At 35.9% G+C, this 15,474-nt stretch overlaps 1 protein-coding gene across 1 annotated transcript; it reads right to left on the bottom strand.

The window, feature by feature from the left end:
* Window positions 1–11,305: 11,305 nt before the first annotated feature.
* LOC128554033 (uncharacterized) lies at window positions 11,306–13,550 on the bottom strand. Its single transcript, XM_053535242.1, has one exon. It carries the CDS (start codon window positions 13,535–13,537, stop codon window positions 11,306–11,308), a length of 2,232 nt encoding a protein of 743 aa, XP_053391217.1. The 5' UTR covers window positions 13,538–13,550.
* Between the last annotated feature and the right edge of the window lie 1,924 nt (window positions 13,551–15,474).

The following is a 15,474-nucleotide window of genomic DNA, read 5'->3' as shown; positions in this document are numbered from 1 at the left end:
AACTATTTTCAATTCCACCGTTAGCACAAGTCAATATCTTAAAAGATCTTTCCATTATAGAGTGACATCACAGAAGAAAGAGGCGCCATTATAATTACAATCGTTTCCAAATATTGGTTTATTTGTTTGTTTGTTTGCAAGCTTATTTATAGTCGCCACCGGTAACCCAAATGGGCGACTCCTCCAGAAGGCCGTGGGAGGATAGGTCAACATATAGATGGCGCTCCAATTTCAGACGTTTCCTTGGTTCTTCAGCGTGCCAGGTATAAAGTACTCATACACGGGGCCCTTATCCAAATGTAAGTAATTTTACTTGGGGGAGTGGGGCTTGAACTCACGACTCCTAGTTTCGTACCACTTGGCCATTACATTCGTTTTTATTGCCTATTTAAAAGGTCTTTGTGTAACGGATTTGTCGAACGACAGAAACGATAACGTTATCACGATGTTCGTGGCGATTATTCAAGTAAGATTGAAACAATTTTTTCTTTTCTTTCAAATGTTGTAATAGGTTTGTTATACCTCAGAAAATATTTTTATATAGAAAATATGTTTTCTTGCAAAAATGTCCAAGGACGTTACTTCTAACGCCCAATCCATGGTTTTGGCACTATCTTTTATAACACTTAATGCTTTTATGAAATTTTTCAGACATTTAGCCACTTATGCTGTCAAGAGCATGTTAAAATTTCAACCAAATCAGGTGATACAAAGATAGTATTTCATTCACTTTACGACTTCTACCCATTTTTTTTAAAAAGTCACAAAAATACAGATGCATGTTTTGTTTTATTCAACAAGCAAATATCATTCATAAGGATATACTGGGTGCCTACCAGTCACCGGACAGGAATATATACCGGACAAACGTAATTACGGCTTTGTTTCGATTATATCGGAGTAATCGGCTAATGGGAAACATTTAGCACTTTGTTTTCATTTTCATATATCAACATTGACTGACTAATAATTATAAACGAGGAATATCGTACCAATTTTCACCCGTGTTTACAAAACTGCTGTCCTCTGACCTTGGGGCATTGGAATGGCAGTGCGCATGCGCAACTTGATTTGTTTTGGGGGGCACCAAGTGGGTCTCAAACAATTACATGTATAGCACAGAAACTCTAGAACTGCAGACGACAGTTTTCTTTTTGATTCATTCCTCACTTGGATCACATATTGGTAAAACATTATACTGTTTCTGCAAAATGAATGAACGTCTGCATCATTTGCTAGGTCATGTATTAATACCGCACGAGTGAATCCCCTTGCATATGATAATATATATTTACAACCATTCCGAGCCTCATTTGTATAAAATATATTTATAGATTGTTTGGGTTTTCCGAAAGTAACAAAATAGGAAATAAATTTGATTGTTGGCTCATTATGGTGGCATAAGCACCGATGTATTTTCTGCAGATAGTATTTCGTTTAAAATGGTAACATGGGTAAATCACTGCTGTTATGTAGTTCAACCCCGAGGATAGTTTAACACTTTGAATGTGCATGAAAACATGTTTCTAGAAGGCGTAGAAGACAGATGGACATAATCAGTGTTTTTCGGTACAATTGTCATCGTCAAATAAAGATAATCAGTCTTCGAAATGTTTGTCCGGTGACTATTCCACCTTGTGTTTGATGTAGTGCATTTCATTGCCCCTTTTGAGCCTCAAAATATCCGATGTTTTACGTCCGATTGTTTGAGTTTTTTACATTTTCGGAAGACAAATGAGCTGAAGTTTTATCAGGGCAAATTTCGTGTTTTTGTGTTCATTTTTTATAAAACGGCAATGGAAAAACCCCGATTTCTGTCCGGTGACTGGTCGGCACCCAGTAGAGATGTAAACATTGAATTGTTTCTGGTATATTGTCAAATATAGAACCAATCTTTAATTCGTTGGATATTTTTTGTCATGATTTTCATGCCTTACAACGAGAGTCGCTCGTTTATAAATTAAAAAAAAAAATGTGCGTATTTTTGACATTTTGAGTCGAGATCGTAATATACATTAAAAGATATCACAACATTATTTGAAAATGTTGAAATGTTTGTATGTTATTAACAACAAATTGTTCTAAATGTGTTTGTATTCAGAGTACATAAATGTTTCGAATTCCGCTTATACTAGCACTAGTCCACTACTGGCACTAGCCAATTGATTAAGTGTAGAAAAGTGCTTAAAAAGACACAAGATATGTGTATGGAAATAAAAACGTTGACGTATACGAAATGTTACGTCATATACTATTGTGGCAAGATCTATATTGTACAGAATCCTGTTAGTGCCATGTTAAATGTCACGACAATGTGATACGACGCCCGACAATGCGATATGACATTTGTCAAAATGTCGCGATGTCGCTTCGCAATGTCGTGCGTCGAGTTGGCAATTTTGGCACGATATGTCGCGATGTCGCGTCACATTGTCGTCCGTCGTACCGCATTGTCGCGCGTCGTATCGCATTGTCGCAATGTCGTATCGCAATGTCGTATTGCATTGTCGCGCATCGTGTCCTGCATTTTAGAGACGCGCGACAATGTCATACGACGCGCGACAATGCAATACGACGTGCGACAATGCGATACGACACACGACATTCTCAAACAGAATCCCGAGGGACCAACAATTCTCCAGGGATTCTGAAGATGTTATAACACGAAAGGAACATGCGCTAACGCTATTCTAGCATAAAATGCGTGAAAAACCAAGAAAATGAATATATTGTCCCTCAACGTCACTAAATTTCCATGAAAAATCTACGTTGTTTTTACACGTTGACGTCATTTCCATTTGAATTATCCGTTTGGGGGCCGTAATACGTTTACGCTTTTCCACGGAACGCGCAGAAATTATAAAAAGGTGTTATAACAGCACGTGAGCGCGAGAATCTCTCTGTTAACACACGTTTTCTCTGTTAAAATACCCCCGAACAGCAGCTTAATGCTAGAATAAGAAGTATTGTCTAATCGAATGTTAAAAACAATGTTCAATGTACGGAAATACAACTTTTATCCTAAATTACGTAAAGACGGATGAACAGATGTTGTCTTTTTTTGTCACAAACATTCAGATTTTGTCATTTTCTTTCAAAACAAGTACTTATTTGCAGTTATTTACCCAAAATAAATATTTTATAAGCACTTTTTCCTTATATTATTGCTAATATTTCAAGCCAAAAATGGCAAACTTCAGCAAATGTTCGCGCGCCGTCTTAGAAGAACATTGTTTTTAATATTCGATTAGACAATACTAGATATTAAAAGAAATTACAGTTTGATACCTTACTTTTAACGCTTTTAATAATAAAATGAAATTGATGAATTGTTCGAAAAAATGCGACCAAGATTAGCCGGTATTTATTTAAGTGAACACTGGTATTTATTCAAGTGAACACCGGTCGACGCACGACAATGCGAAACGAGATCGCGACAATGTCGTTTGAAAATGTCATGTGTCGTATCACATTGTCGCGCGTCATATGGCATTGTCGAGTGTCGTATCGTATTGTCGCATGTTGCTTAAATGCAGGACATGACGCGCGACAATGCGATATGACATCGTGACACGACATCACGACAATGCGATACGACATCGCGACATTGCGATACGACGGATGACAATGCGACGCGACATTGCGACATATCGTGCCAAAATTGCCAATTTGACGCACAACATTGCGAAGCGACACTGCGACATTTTGACGAATGTCATATCGAATTGTCGCACGTCGTATCGCATTGTTGTGTGTCGTATCGCATTGTCGCGCGTCATATCGCATTGTCGCGATGTCGTATCGCGATGTAATATAGCATTGTCGCGCGTCATGTCCTGCATTTTAGCAACGCGCGACAATACGATATGACACTCGACAATTCAATATGACGCACGACAATGCGGTACGACACACGACATTTTCAAACGACATTATCGCAATCTCGTTTCGCATTGTCGTGCGTCGACCGGTGTTCACTTGAATAAATACCAGTGTTCACTTAAATAAATACCGGCTAATCTTGGTCACATTTTTTCGAACAATTCATCAATTTCATTTTATTATTAAAAGCGTTAAAAGTACTTTGTAAATTTGAGGGGCGACGGACGACATTTCACATGGCACTAACAAGATTTCGTAAAATCGGTAATTGAATTTGTGATGTTTTGTAAAGCATACTAGTACATGTAGTAAGAAGTTAACATTGCGGAGCTGTTTTACCTGCTGAGTAGCACTTCCCTAAGGGTGATCAAGATAAATAAACCCTACTTTCGTTTCGACTTCTGGGTATTCAATTTTCATTTTATCTTCATTTTCTTGAAATAAAGAAGGCGAGGTTCGTAAAATAATCACAGGTATAAATGCACTTTCGTTTTGATAAATATTTTGTTATTTCGTGAAATGTCAGATAAGTGATGTTTTGTATTTTATGAATTTTTAATAGGTGCGTAAATTATGTTCATATGTTTACAGGTTAAAATCTATGAGCACTTTCACTTTTTATCTGAGGTAGATCTATATAGTCCCGGTAGACATAGTCACACTGAGCTTGTACGTGCAATGGTGTTGGTTTTTGTTTTGATTCAAAACCTTTACCCTGCAAATTTATTTTTAGCTCACCTGAGCAATGTGAGTTATTGTGATCGCTCGATGTCCGTCGTCTGTTCACACTTAGCTTGTGTATGCAAAAAGAGGCTGCATGTTTTACTTGATTTTCATGAAATTTAATCAGAATGATTGCCTGGATGAAATCTAGGTCAAGTTCGAATATTGGTCATCTGGGGTCAAAAACTAGGTCACTAGGTCAAATCAAAGAAAAAGTTGTATATATTATGTCAGGATGATACTCAAATTAAAACAACCGCCCACATATTTTATTATTCCTTCTCTTGAGAAAGAATATTATAGTTCAATAAGTCACACTTGACTGAGCTACTGATACCGAAAGCTGTTGCCATTACAAGCTGGCCAATAAAACTCCGTGACCTTAGAAATAACCTCTGACGTTAGACTATTCTTTCCTAATTGAGGCGACTCTCTGACTGAACGCGTTCCGTGGATTACATTTTACTAAACCCGAGGATGTTATTTCCTCCATTCTTGAGGAACATAACATACATTCAGTCGACCAGATAGACATATATCAGCAAATTTAAATGTAAACAACTAAATATTATCGTTACCTTGAAATGCATAGTTAATATATGAAAACAAACCCCATTGCGACCCTCTAATTATGCGCAACAAATTCACACATCGAACCGTAAATGATTAACCGGGTCAATGTCTTATTGCCGTATTTACTCTACTGAAAGTGGTAACAGATTTAATTTGTTGTTAGATTTAACAGTTTATGTTAAATATTATAACTAGCGTAAATACTTACTTGAAATTTTTTGGCAGTATAAAACAGACATTGCAACCAAAATTTTACAAGATGATCATTTTATATTTATATAGATATGCCCTAGAAGGAACTTTTGCTATGCTTTAACTTGTATATCTTTCATATGCATCAACAAGCGGACTGTACAACTATATGCAAATCTGATAAAACATGCATTATAATAGACAAGCTTGACAGGAGGCGGAGCTTTAAGAGAATGCGATATACAGAGTTACACAACACTGTATGCACTCGGGGCTGCATTCTACACTTGAACTTCATAAAATTTGATTAGAATAGGTCATCTGTGGTCAAAAACTGGGTCACCTGGTCAAATAAAATAAAAACCTTGTGTATGTAGTAGGGGCTGCATTTAAAAAAATTTTCACTGGATATTCGTGGATTTTGATCAGATCAAATCTAAGTCAACTTTGAATATAGTTCATCTGGGGTCAGAAAACTAGGTCACGAGGTCAAATAAAAGAAAAACATTGTGTGTGCATTAGGGGCTGCATTTTACACCAGATATTCATGAAATTTGATCAGATTGGTTGTCTTGATGAAATCTAGGTCAAGTTTGAATATAGGTCATCTGTATTCATAAACTAGGTTGCCTGGTCAAATCAAAGACAGATTTAGGTCAAGTTTGAATGTAGGCGATCTGGAGTCATTGTAGATAATCCGTATTGCTTTTAAGATCAATAGGTTAAAAGTTAAGGATGCAGCAGTCGGAATGATTGCTGTCTGTTTCTTTCTTTAAAAAAATAAAGAAAAAACAGTTTCTTCAGTCACACTTTGAGCCAGACTTTTCCAGACGTTCCTCAGTTAAGAGACCTAGGACCGTTTGGTCCTCTTGTTTGAAAATCAACTTTGTACGTCTGGAGTTATTGGCCCTGATTTGCCCTGATCAGTTTATGATGTCTCTGTCATAGCATAAAATAAAGTTTATATCGTATTATATCTTTATGTAGATATTTTGTATTAAAAAGAGGGCGGCGTCAAAGTATATTTAAAATGATTATAGGGTTCTTGCTCTTCAGTTAATTAAGGAAGCCCGCCCGCTTAGCTCAGTAAGTAGAGCGCAGATCTACGGATCGCGGGGTCACGAGTTTGAGCCCTAGTGGAGGCATATGTTCTCCGTGACGATTTGATAAAAGAAATTTTTCTAAAAATCATTCGTCCTCCACCTCTGATTCATGCGGGGAAGTTGCCAGTAGGTTTGTACTGGTACAGAAACGTGAACACTGGTTAAGTTAACTGTCCGCCGTTACATAACTGAAACACTGTTGAAAACGGCGTTAAACCCCAAACAAACAAACAAACAAATCAATTAATTAAAAACTATTTTCGATTCTTCTGGTTCCATTTCTTTGTGATGGTCTGTCAGATGGAGTTGACTTTATTCTTTATGTATTTGGTTTAAATGATCATTTTTGTTGATGTCTTTTAATAGTATACAAGCTTTAGTTGATCTTAGATGTTAATGTTTATATAAACTACAAGACAGATTGCGAATTAATTAAAAACAACATTTTTTCATACCAGTACATTAAATTTGCTTGTTCATGGGTATGCCTACGTTCAATAACATTATTATAATGTTTTAAATATCTTTTATTATCATTTATACTATAAAATCATAAAATCCAAGTCTACATTAAATTCCACCAAAGATGCAGGACAATTTTTCTTTGTGTTTCAAGGTACAATGGTATGTTGATAGTCTCCACAATTAACATGATTAAGTGGATAAGGAGTTTTCAGCGAATTATTGAAATAGTAGGGTAAATTATTTCTTGTAAGTAAAAAATATCAAATTTATTTTTCACCTCATAGCACGACACTTTGGTTCGGGAAATGTGTGGGATTTATTCAGATAGAGAAAACACTACCGTTTTTACGCCGTTGCTCGCTCGCTGTGCATAAACGGTTTGCAACTGGGCTTTGAAGTAAGATTTTTCTGAAAGAGTGTTCACTAGCCCAAAAGACGGCCAACCATTTGTAAAGAAATATTTTTTTGAAAAAGATTACGGACATAGAAGCAATGTACATGTCAAAATGCTCATGATCACCTTTCTAAATGGCTCGCTGTCACAGGGGTAAAAAAAATTCAAAATAACTTTTTGGCATTTTTTTGAAAACATAATAATTGTAATATATATAAGTGTACTAATAAACTTTGATAATGTGGCAGTTGAGTCTAATAAGTACAGGGGTGTTCAAAGATAATCCGTCATAGATATATTGCAAAGCAGTTATTGGATTTGCCTGTATTGGAAAATAAACAGTGTCGATTGTATTGAGGTCAACTGCCACATTATCAAAGTTACCCTTACTAAAATAGAAAGTTTGCTGCAAATTTACCGCAAACATATTTGTTCGCCGCAAAGTCATAGTGGTTGTTCGCATGACTTCGCCAGTAGTGGCGAGCTTCTAGCAAACTTCTGGCGAACTTGCCGCAAATTCGCCAGAACTGATGACAGTTCACCGGAAGTTCACCAAAAACTTTCTTTCTAAGGAAGGATTGCCATAAGTTTGCCAGAAACTTTAGTGATTAGTATTTGTTCGCCGTATGTTTGCCAGAAACTTTATCATATTATGGAAGTTCGCTAAAAGTTCGCCGTAAACTTAAAATGTTTAACATATATTTGCCAGAAATTCACCAGAAACTTGTATTCTAAAAAGAGTGTACCAAGTTTTGCTATAAACTTGTTAAGTAAACAGTTGTTTGCAAAAGTTAACTCCCAAAACAATTTAGCTATCCGGATTGAATTCAATTGATTACGCTACTTAATAACAGAGATACAACTTTACTATGAATATTACAACTTTTATATCCCGGAAGAAAGAATTAAAGTTAATTGCAATATTTCACCCACTGGCAGCCATCAAGTTTTGAAGCAACACTTAAAAAGAGGGAATGATTTGATGAAATAGTACATGTAGTAGGAGTTGTTAAGACTTCTATGACCCATAAAAGAAATATGTTAATGTACTTATGCATAGCTCTTGCTACTCTTCAAAAGGTCTACAAGAAACTTTGATAAAACAATAGATAACAAAATGTTTGCTAAAATGCTAAAAATTTTATTAACAAGCGGGCCATATCATAATTCACACCAGTATGTTTCTCTAGCTCACAATGCTTCCCCTATCAATCCTGTCAGTGGACCTGCATGCAAACTTTTTACCAAATTCTTAAGCAAAATATTATCAGTTTTTCTAAATCTAGCACTAACAAAGAAAAGGTTTGTGAAAACAAGAAGGTCACTGACCCTAAAGCGCTCACCTGTACAAGGCTTCCAGGGCATTTGAATAATGTAATGGTACAAGTACAGAGTCAGGTTTCTTCTATGTTAGCATACATTATAATTATACATGTCACACAATATTTAAAGTTTTCACTACATACATCATATGAACAATAGTGCCAGAATGTCACAATATACGACCGTCACAGCAATTTCTTTACATCAGCACCTGTATTTGCAAATGGAATTTTAATTTTGCAGTTGTTTACTATGTTTTATTTAGTAATTACTGTATTTTTTATATTTTTCTAAGTCCACCAAAAAATCCTTACCAGGTAGAAATACCTTAAAATAAACCTAAAATCTGAAAGTAACATCTATGTTGTACCATAGAAAAGTGGTCTTGGTTTTTTCCTACGGTCATTTATAAAAAAAATTACAATGTAAGTTATTTATAGTAACGACTAAAGGAAGTTAGTGTTAAAAAAAATAAAAATTGTAAGTCCACACAAAAATACTAACCTGGTAGTGATAGGTCAAAATACACCTCAGAATTAGATGTAACATGCATGTTGTACTACAGAAAAGCGGTCATGATTTTTCCCTATGACTACCGGTAATGATGAAAAAGTTACAATATAAACTATTTATAGTAACGACAAAGGGAAGTAATTCTTAAGAAGGGACCTGTGCATGACACTCCATCTCATGGTGGTGTACAATTGTGCCAAATTACATCAAAATCCCTCCATGCATGAAGAAGAAAATGCTCACGACAAATTCATTCTTGTATCTGACCTCTAAGTGTGACCTTGACCTTAGACCTAAGGACCTGGTTCTTGCGCGTGACACTCAGTCTCATGGTGGTGAACATTTGTGCCATGATATATCAAAATCCCTCCATGCATGAAAAAGATATGCTCCGGACAAAGTTTTCATTCTTGTATCCTTTGACCTCTAAGTGTGATCTTGACCTTATATCTAGGGACCTGGTTCTTGCATATAACAGTCCGTCTCATAATGGTAAACACATGTGCCAAGTTTCATCAAAATCTCTCAATGCATTAAAAAGTTATGCTCCGGACAAAATCTGTGGACCCTGCCCGCCCGCCAGGGGCGTTCCCGTAATACATCCCATTTTTCAAACAGGCATATAAAAAGTAACCATGCTCTCAAGCAGCCATGTTTTTACATATAAAAATAATCAGAGGGTCACAGAAGGACCATTTGTGTACTAAAAGCTTAAAATCAAGAAAGCAGTTTCACAAAAGAAGATTTTTAAAATTTCCACCATATACATGTAGAGGGTCACACAAGGGACATTTGTGTAACATTATTTTAAAATCGGGCTAGCAGTTTCACACAAGATTTTTAAAGTTTCCACCATATGCATATAGGGATAGTAACCCCGCCCTCTGGTGGCTGTTTTTTTGACAAACAAAACAATCGAACAATCTTGTTAGAGGCTATCATAAGCACCATTTGTGATAAATTATTTTAAAATCAGGGCAGCAGTTTCACACAATAAGATTTTTTAAATATCCACCATGCATATATATAGGAAAAGTGGCAACCATGTTTTTGAGTCAATCCACGAAATTTAATCCCAACGAACAAGTAAAATTCCCATTCATTTTATGTTCAAAAGTTGAAATCCACGAATTCATATCCCCACGAAATTGCCGTTTTGACCAAAACCACGAAATTTCATGCCCACGAAATTTAATGATTTTACAGTATTACTTCAAAATCGGACCATTGGTTTACGAGGGGATGTTGTTTGAAGATTTTTCTATTTTTAGCTCAGGTAGACCCTAAGTGCAACCAAGTGGAACCATTTGTTAAATTTTGGTAGAGAACCACCCAAGGAACATCCAAGTTTCATTGAAATCCATTTGAAGGTTTTGGAGGAGATGGCATTTAAACACAATTTTTGATGAAGGACGGACTACTTGACGCACACATGACTGATGCTGGACACAGCATGATCACAATAGCTCAGCATAAGCATTTTGTGCTCAGGTGAGCTAAAAAATAGTCAACATCTATTTAAGTTATAACTTAATGGTGTGATACCACTAAACACTAAATTAACTTTCAAATCAGTTTAATCATAGAGCACTGTAACAATGTTTTATATCTTTACCAAAAGTATATTATGAAGTTAAAATACTTCAAGCATGACAGTGACTTGCATTCAAAGCCAAATTTATGCAATGCAGATGCCAGTGCCAAACTGACACACAGGTGACTATGTATAGCTCTAGATATTCTTCCAAAAGTCCAGATAAAAATGTAAAAATATCATAGTTTAAAAGTGACTCAAATAAAAAAAAATCATCATAACTTTGTCAACTACTTAAACAGGGTCATCAGTCACATTCTTTCATATTTGGAACATTGCAAAGGTAATGTACATTTTGATCTGGATTGAAATTTACATTCACTTGTACAGAAATAACTTTAGAAATATCAGTAATGTCAATCTGGTTTGATAATTTGCAAACAGTAATGTTTGGAACTGTTACATTTAGAAAATTTCTTTCCATTATTGACTTTTTGAAGTCAAACTGTTTCAAAACAGCAAGCAAGGAAGAATCACATTTACATACATCATGTACACACTCACATTTTTTTGCATAAAGGAAGTATTGTATGATACCAAATTCTAATGTACCAGTCTGCATGTTAAAATATTTAACAGTATATGAGTTTCTTGCATGGACACACGTCCTCTTAACATTACTCTTTGATATCGTAGCACTTTCGATGGTTTACACTTAAACTCTCGCATAATCATAACATAGACTTCATCACAAACATTGGACACTATTCCTTTTCCTAAAGGATGTCTTCCTGTAGATGTTCCAGGTGTTAGTTTTTTCCTAACCTGTTTGTTTTGCAATTTCAAAATAAAATCTAGTGCATCTGCACTTAAAATAGTTTCAGTCATTTTGGAAAAATTTTGGAGGACATTTACTCCACTTAGAATTTGCAATTCAATGTTTTGTGTACCATGAAATAGATTTAGCAAATCTCCATTAACATCTTCAAATGGAAAGCAAGAATATACCCAAAGAGGACCTAGGTCTTTCACACATCCTGGCAAATGAAGCAGTGAGTGCATATTTAAAGTGAGGTATCTTTCACCATACAAACGAGGAAACATGTAGACAAAGTATGACAATAATGTCTGACTTCGAACAATATCTGCTTCCAAAATTGAATCTGAACACAGCAGCACAATTGCTTCTACTAAACAAGCATGATGAAGAATGTAATCCTTTGAAAGAATATCAAACATTATGGGTAATGAATAAAAACACAACCAGCTGCGCAACTCAGAAGCTTTCCAGTATTTAAAATGGTTTGACAAAGTCCTTGGAATCCTAGTAATAAAATTTGGAGGTTTGATCTTAATTAGACGCTCATCAATTAAATCCACTGCTCCAGACACTGAAAACTTTTCCTTTGAATAAGAAGGACTTATCCACAGAGTGATGAGGAGTTTGGTTATCCCCAAGAGAACACCATGCATGTAGTCAATGCCACTACTGAAAACATAGCTATAATGCTTTGATGGCATTAAAAAAGATGGCCCTTTAATTCCATTTATGACTGACCTATTTGCAGTAGCTTTTATTGCATCTTCCAAGCACTGTTCATCCTGTCTCTCTCGAAATGCCGGTTTTGACACATCATGGGGAAAGATGCGAACACTTCCTCCTTTGTCAGTTTTATAAGTTTCCCCTGGGTGCATACAGCGCATGCAACTGTATTTTCCATTAAACTGATTACAATTTAAAACTAAACTTTTTGCTGGCAGGTCAGCTGTTCCACAGACTAAAAATGCCTTTGAAATATGTTTTTGATTTTTTACTGTAACTTCAATCCCTTCCTCCAGGTTTCTTAATGAAGTTATTAAGGGCCTTGTAAACATGTTCATTATTGGCTTCTCCTCTCCAAACCATAGTCCCGTTAGAATCATGTTTTCCTTTTTCATTCTTATTTTGTACGGAAGTTCATTTACTATTAAGTACATTGGCCATATTGAAAATCTCGAACTTTTAAAAACTGGCACACCATCTGTATTCCATGTAAAAGTCACATTGAATGGGAAACTTTTGCTTAATGGTCCTTCTTTAGTAGACAGTTTCTTGTAAATACTCCCATCATAAATGTCTTCAATACCATTTTCATTTTTTTTCTGTCTTTTAAATCGATGTTGCAACATATCTGGAATGTCCTTTTTCTCCAAAAGATTTTTTAACTGTGTTTCTACTGGTATTTCTATAAAATACTGTTTCGCCTTGGCAGCAGTTAAATCACAGTGGCAAACTTGACATTCTTGAGTGTGTTCTTCAATGCTAGCATGACATTTTGCACAATAGAAGTGTTTTTTCAATGGTGATTTCATTGACGCAAAGTACTGTTTAAACATATATAAACTCCTGATTCCTGGGTGAGGATATAAGCAATGTGCACTTATTAGAGTCAGGAGGTCTGCCAACTGTGTTCCACTAACATTATGGCACAAAGTGAACATTAAAATCATCACCATGCTGGCATGCACTGTCATATGGTGACCATGGTATATTTGCTGATTTGAAATATCTTCTGCAATTTTCTCATTACCGGTACTCTCTTCTTCAATGTCTTCTTCCACTCTTTCTGTTTCACAGGAGGAAGAGTCAATTAAGTTAAGACCGGGATTCTCATCATTTGTCTCTTCAATTAATTCATTCCAATCAGAATCTAACAAAGTCTGAAATACGCTTTCTTTCTGACTGTTAAACCTGTGTGTGTCACTGTGATGGAAATTATGGACAATTTTGTAATGGAAGTATGTTAAAGAGGTTGTACAATGTGAAACAAGTGTATGAGAAATGCTTAAATGCATCCTTACTATATCCTATGGGACTAAGTTTACAACATCATTTATATTCATGTTCTATGATATACTTGAAGCCTGTTACATACTTCCGTAATCCTAGCCTATCCTCCTAGGATTATCTTGGAATACGGAACTTCGGACTTCGAAAATTACGGTACCGTAATCGTAGCCACTGCCTAAATTCAAACCTTTCAATGAAAATTTTAAAAGGTATCCTGGCGTGTTCACCCTGACAACTTTGGCACAAAGCAGTGCTAGTATCACATACATTTTTGCCAACAGTCAACACATTTTGACGATGCACACAAATTTGTAACCATCACTGTCCGTGTCTTGGGTAGTACAATTTAGTACAGTATACAATTTCGGACAATTGCTATCCGAAATAACTTTGTTTTAAATTTAAGAATGAACATGACAAATAAAAAAAGGAGCTTACCTTATTCAACAACTCAGCTAATTCTAGAAAATAATAATAGATTCTTATCACAGTTTCTCTGGTATTCTGCAATTAGGCACAAATGTAGAAGAAAAATAGCGTTTTTGGATTGTATTATTGTTGATGTCCCAGCAAACACCGTATAGGATAGCGGTTACTTCCCCTTACAGATTATCCTATCCAATCAAATGCTCACGTGCTTGTTCGTAAATTTCCGATCAGAGCCGAAGCGCGTAACTAGAGTCCATCGTGCTAGCTCGGTAATCTCCGTAAAACTACTCATTATTCAAAAAGAGGCTTATCAACAAAGGCGCCCAGTTTAAAGATAAACTTTATTAGACACATTCTGTTAAAATTGTAAAAACAATGAGTGCCAAAAGAAGGATAAAATTGCCAGGAAGATTCGTAGACGATGAGCGTAAGTGTTTATATAAATTTTTATTCATATGATTGCATTTACCTGGATTATAATATCAGCTGCAGTTGATACTTGATGCTGGCTGAAACTGAATGGGTGGGGTAAATTATGTATGTACAGGCTGTCGAGACTGATTGTCCAAGCAGTTGTACTCATCAGATCGTTTTAATGATCTAGGAACATCTGATTTAGATCTAATTTAAGTGAATTATATTCTTAACCATTCCCTTATTCAAAATCCTTCTTCCGGATATATAAAAGTACAGGGCCAACTCTGCTCTTGACTGGAGCATCAACACACTTAGTGAACTATGTACAAGGTGACTGTGAGGCGTAAACATTGTGCAGATTTAAAAGATGATAAAATCATGAAGTGCGTCTAGTGCTGAGGATTTGGACTTGTTCACAGTTCTATTTTAGCAAATTAACTACACAATACCATAATTTTTTTTGTTGTTCTGAGAGATTTTTATGGCAAATTTATGACTGAATTCCTAATCCGTTAGTTTTTTAGCTCACCTGTCACAAAGTGACAAGGTGAGCTTTTGTGATCGCGCGGTGTCCGTCGTCCGTCGTCCGTCCGTCCGTGCGTGCGTCCGTCCGTCCGTAAACTTTTGCTTGTGACCACTCTAGAGGTCACATTTTTCATGGAATCTTTATGAAAGTTGGTCAGAATGTTCATCTTGATGATATCTAGGCCAAGTTCGAAACTGGGTCACGTGCCTTCAAAAGCTAGGTCAGTAGGTCTAAAAATAGAAAAACCTTGTGACCTCTCTAGAGGCCATATATTTCACAAGATCTTCATGAAAATTGGTCAGAATGTTCACCTTGATGATATCTAGGTCAAGTTCGAAACTGGGTCACGTGCCGTCAAAAACTAGGTCAGTAGGTCTAAAAATAGAAAAACCTTGTGACCTCTCTAGAGGCCATATATTTCACAAGATCTTCATGAAAATTGGTCAGAACGTTCATCTTGATGATATCTAGGTCAAGTTCGAAACTGGGTCACGTGCCGTCAAAAACTAGGTCAGTAGGTCAAATAATAGAAAAACCTTGTGACCTCTCTAAAGGCCACATTTTTCATGG

This window comes from Mercenaria mercenaria, unplaced genomic scaffold (assembly GCF_021730395.1).
Source record: "Mercenaria mercenaria strain notata unplaced genomic scaffold, MADL_Memer_1 contig_4664, whole genome shotgun sequence".
Lineage (NCBI taxonomy): Eukaryota > Metazoa > Mollusca > Bivalvia > Venerida > Veneridae > Mercenaria > Mercenaria mercenaria.
The sequence above is the reverse complement of the archived record's forward strand: the minus strand, read 5'-3'. Positions and strand labels throughout refer to the sequence as shown.

What these genes read in the sequence shown, in the direction of transcription:
- LOC128554033 (XM_053535242.1), bottom strand. Translation starts at nt 13,537, where the DNA reads ATGCATTTAAGCATTTCTCATACACTTGTTTCACATTGTACAACCTCT.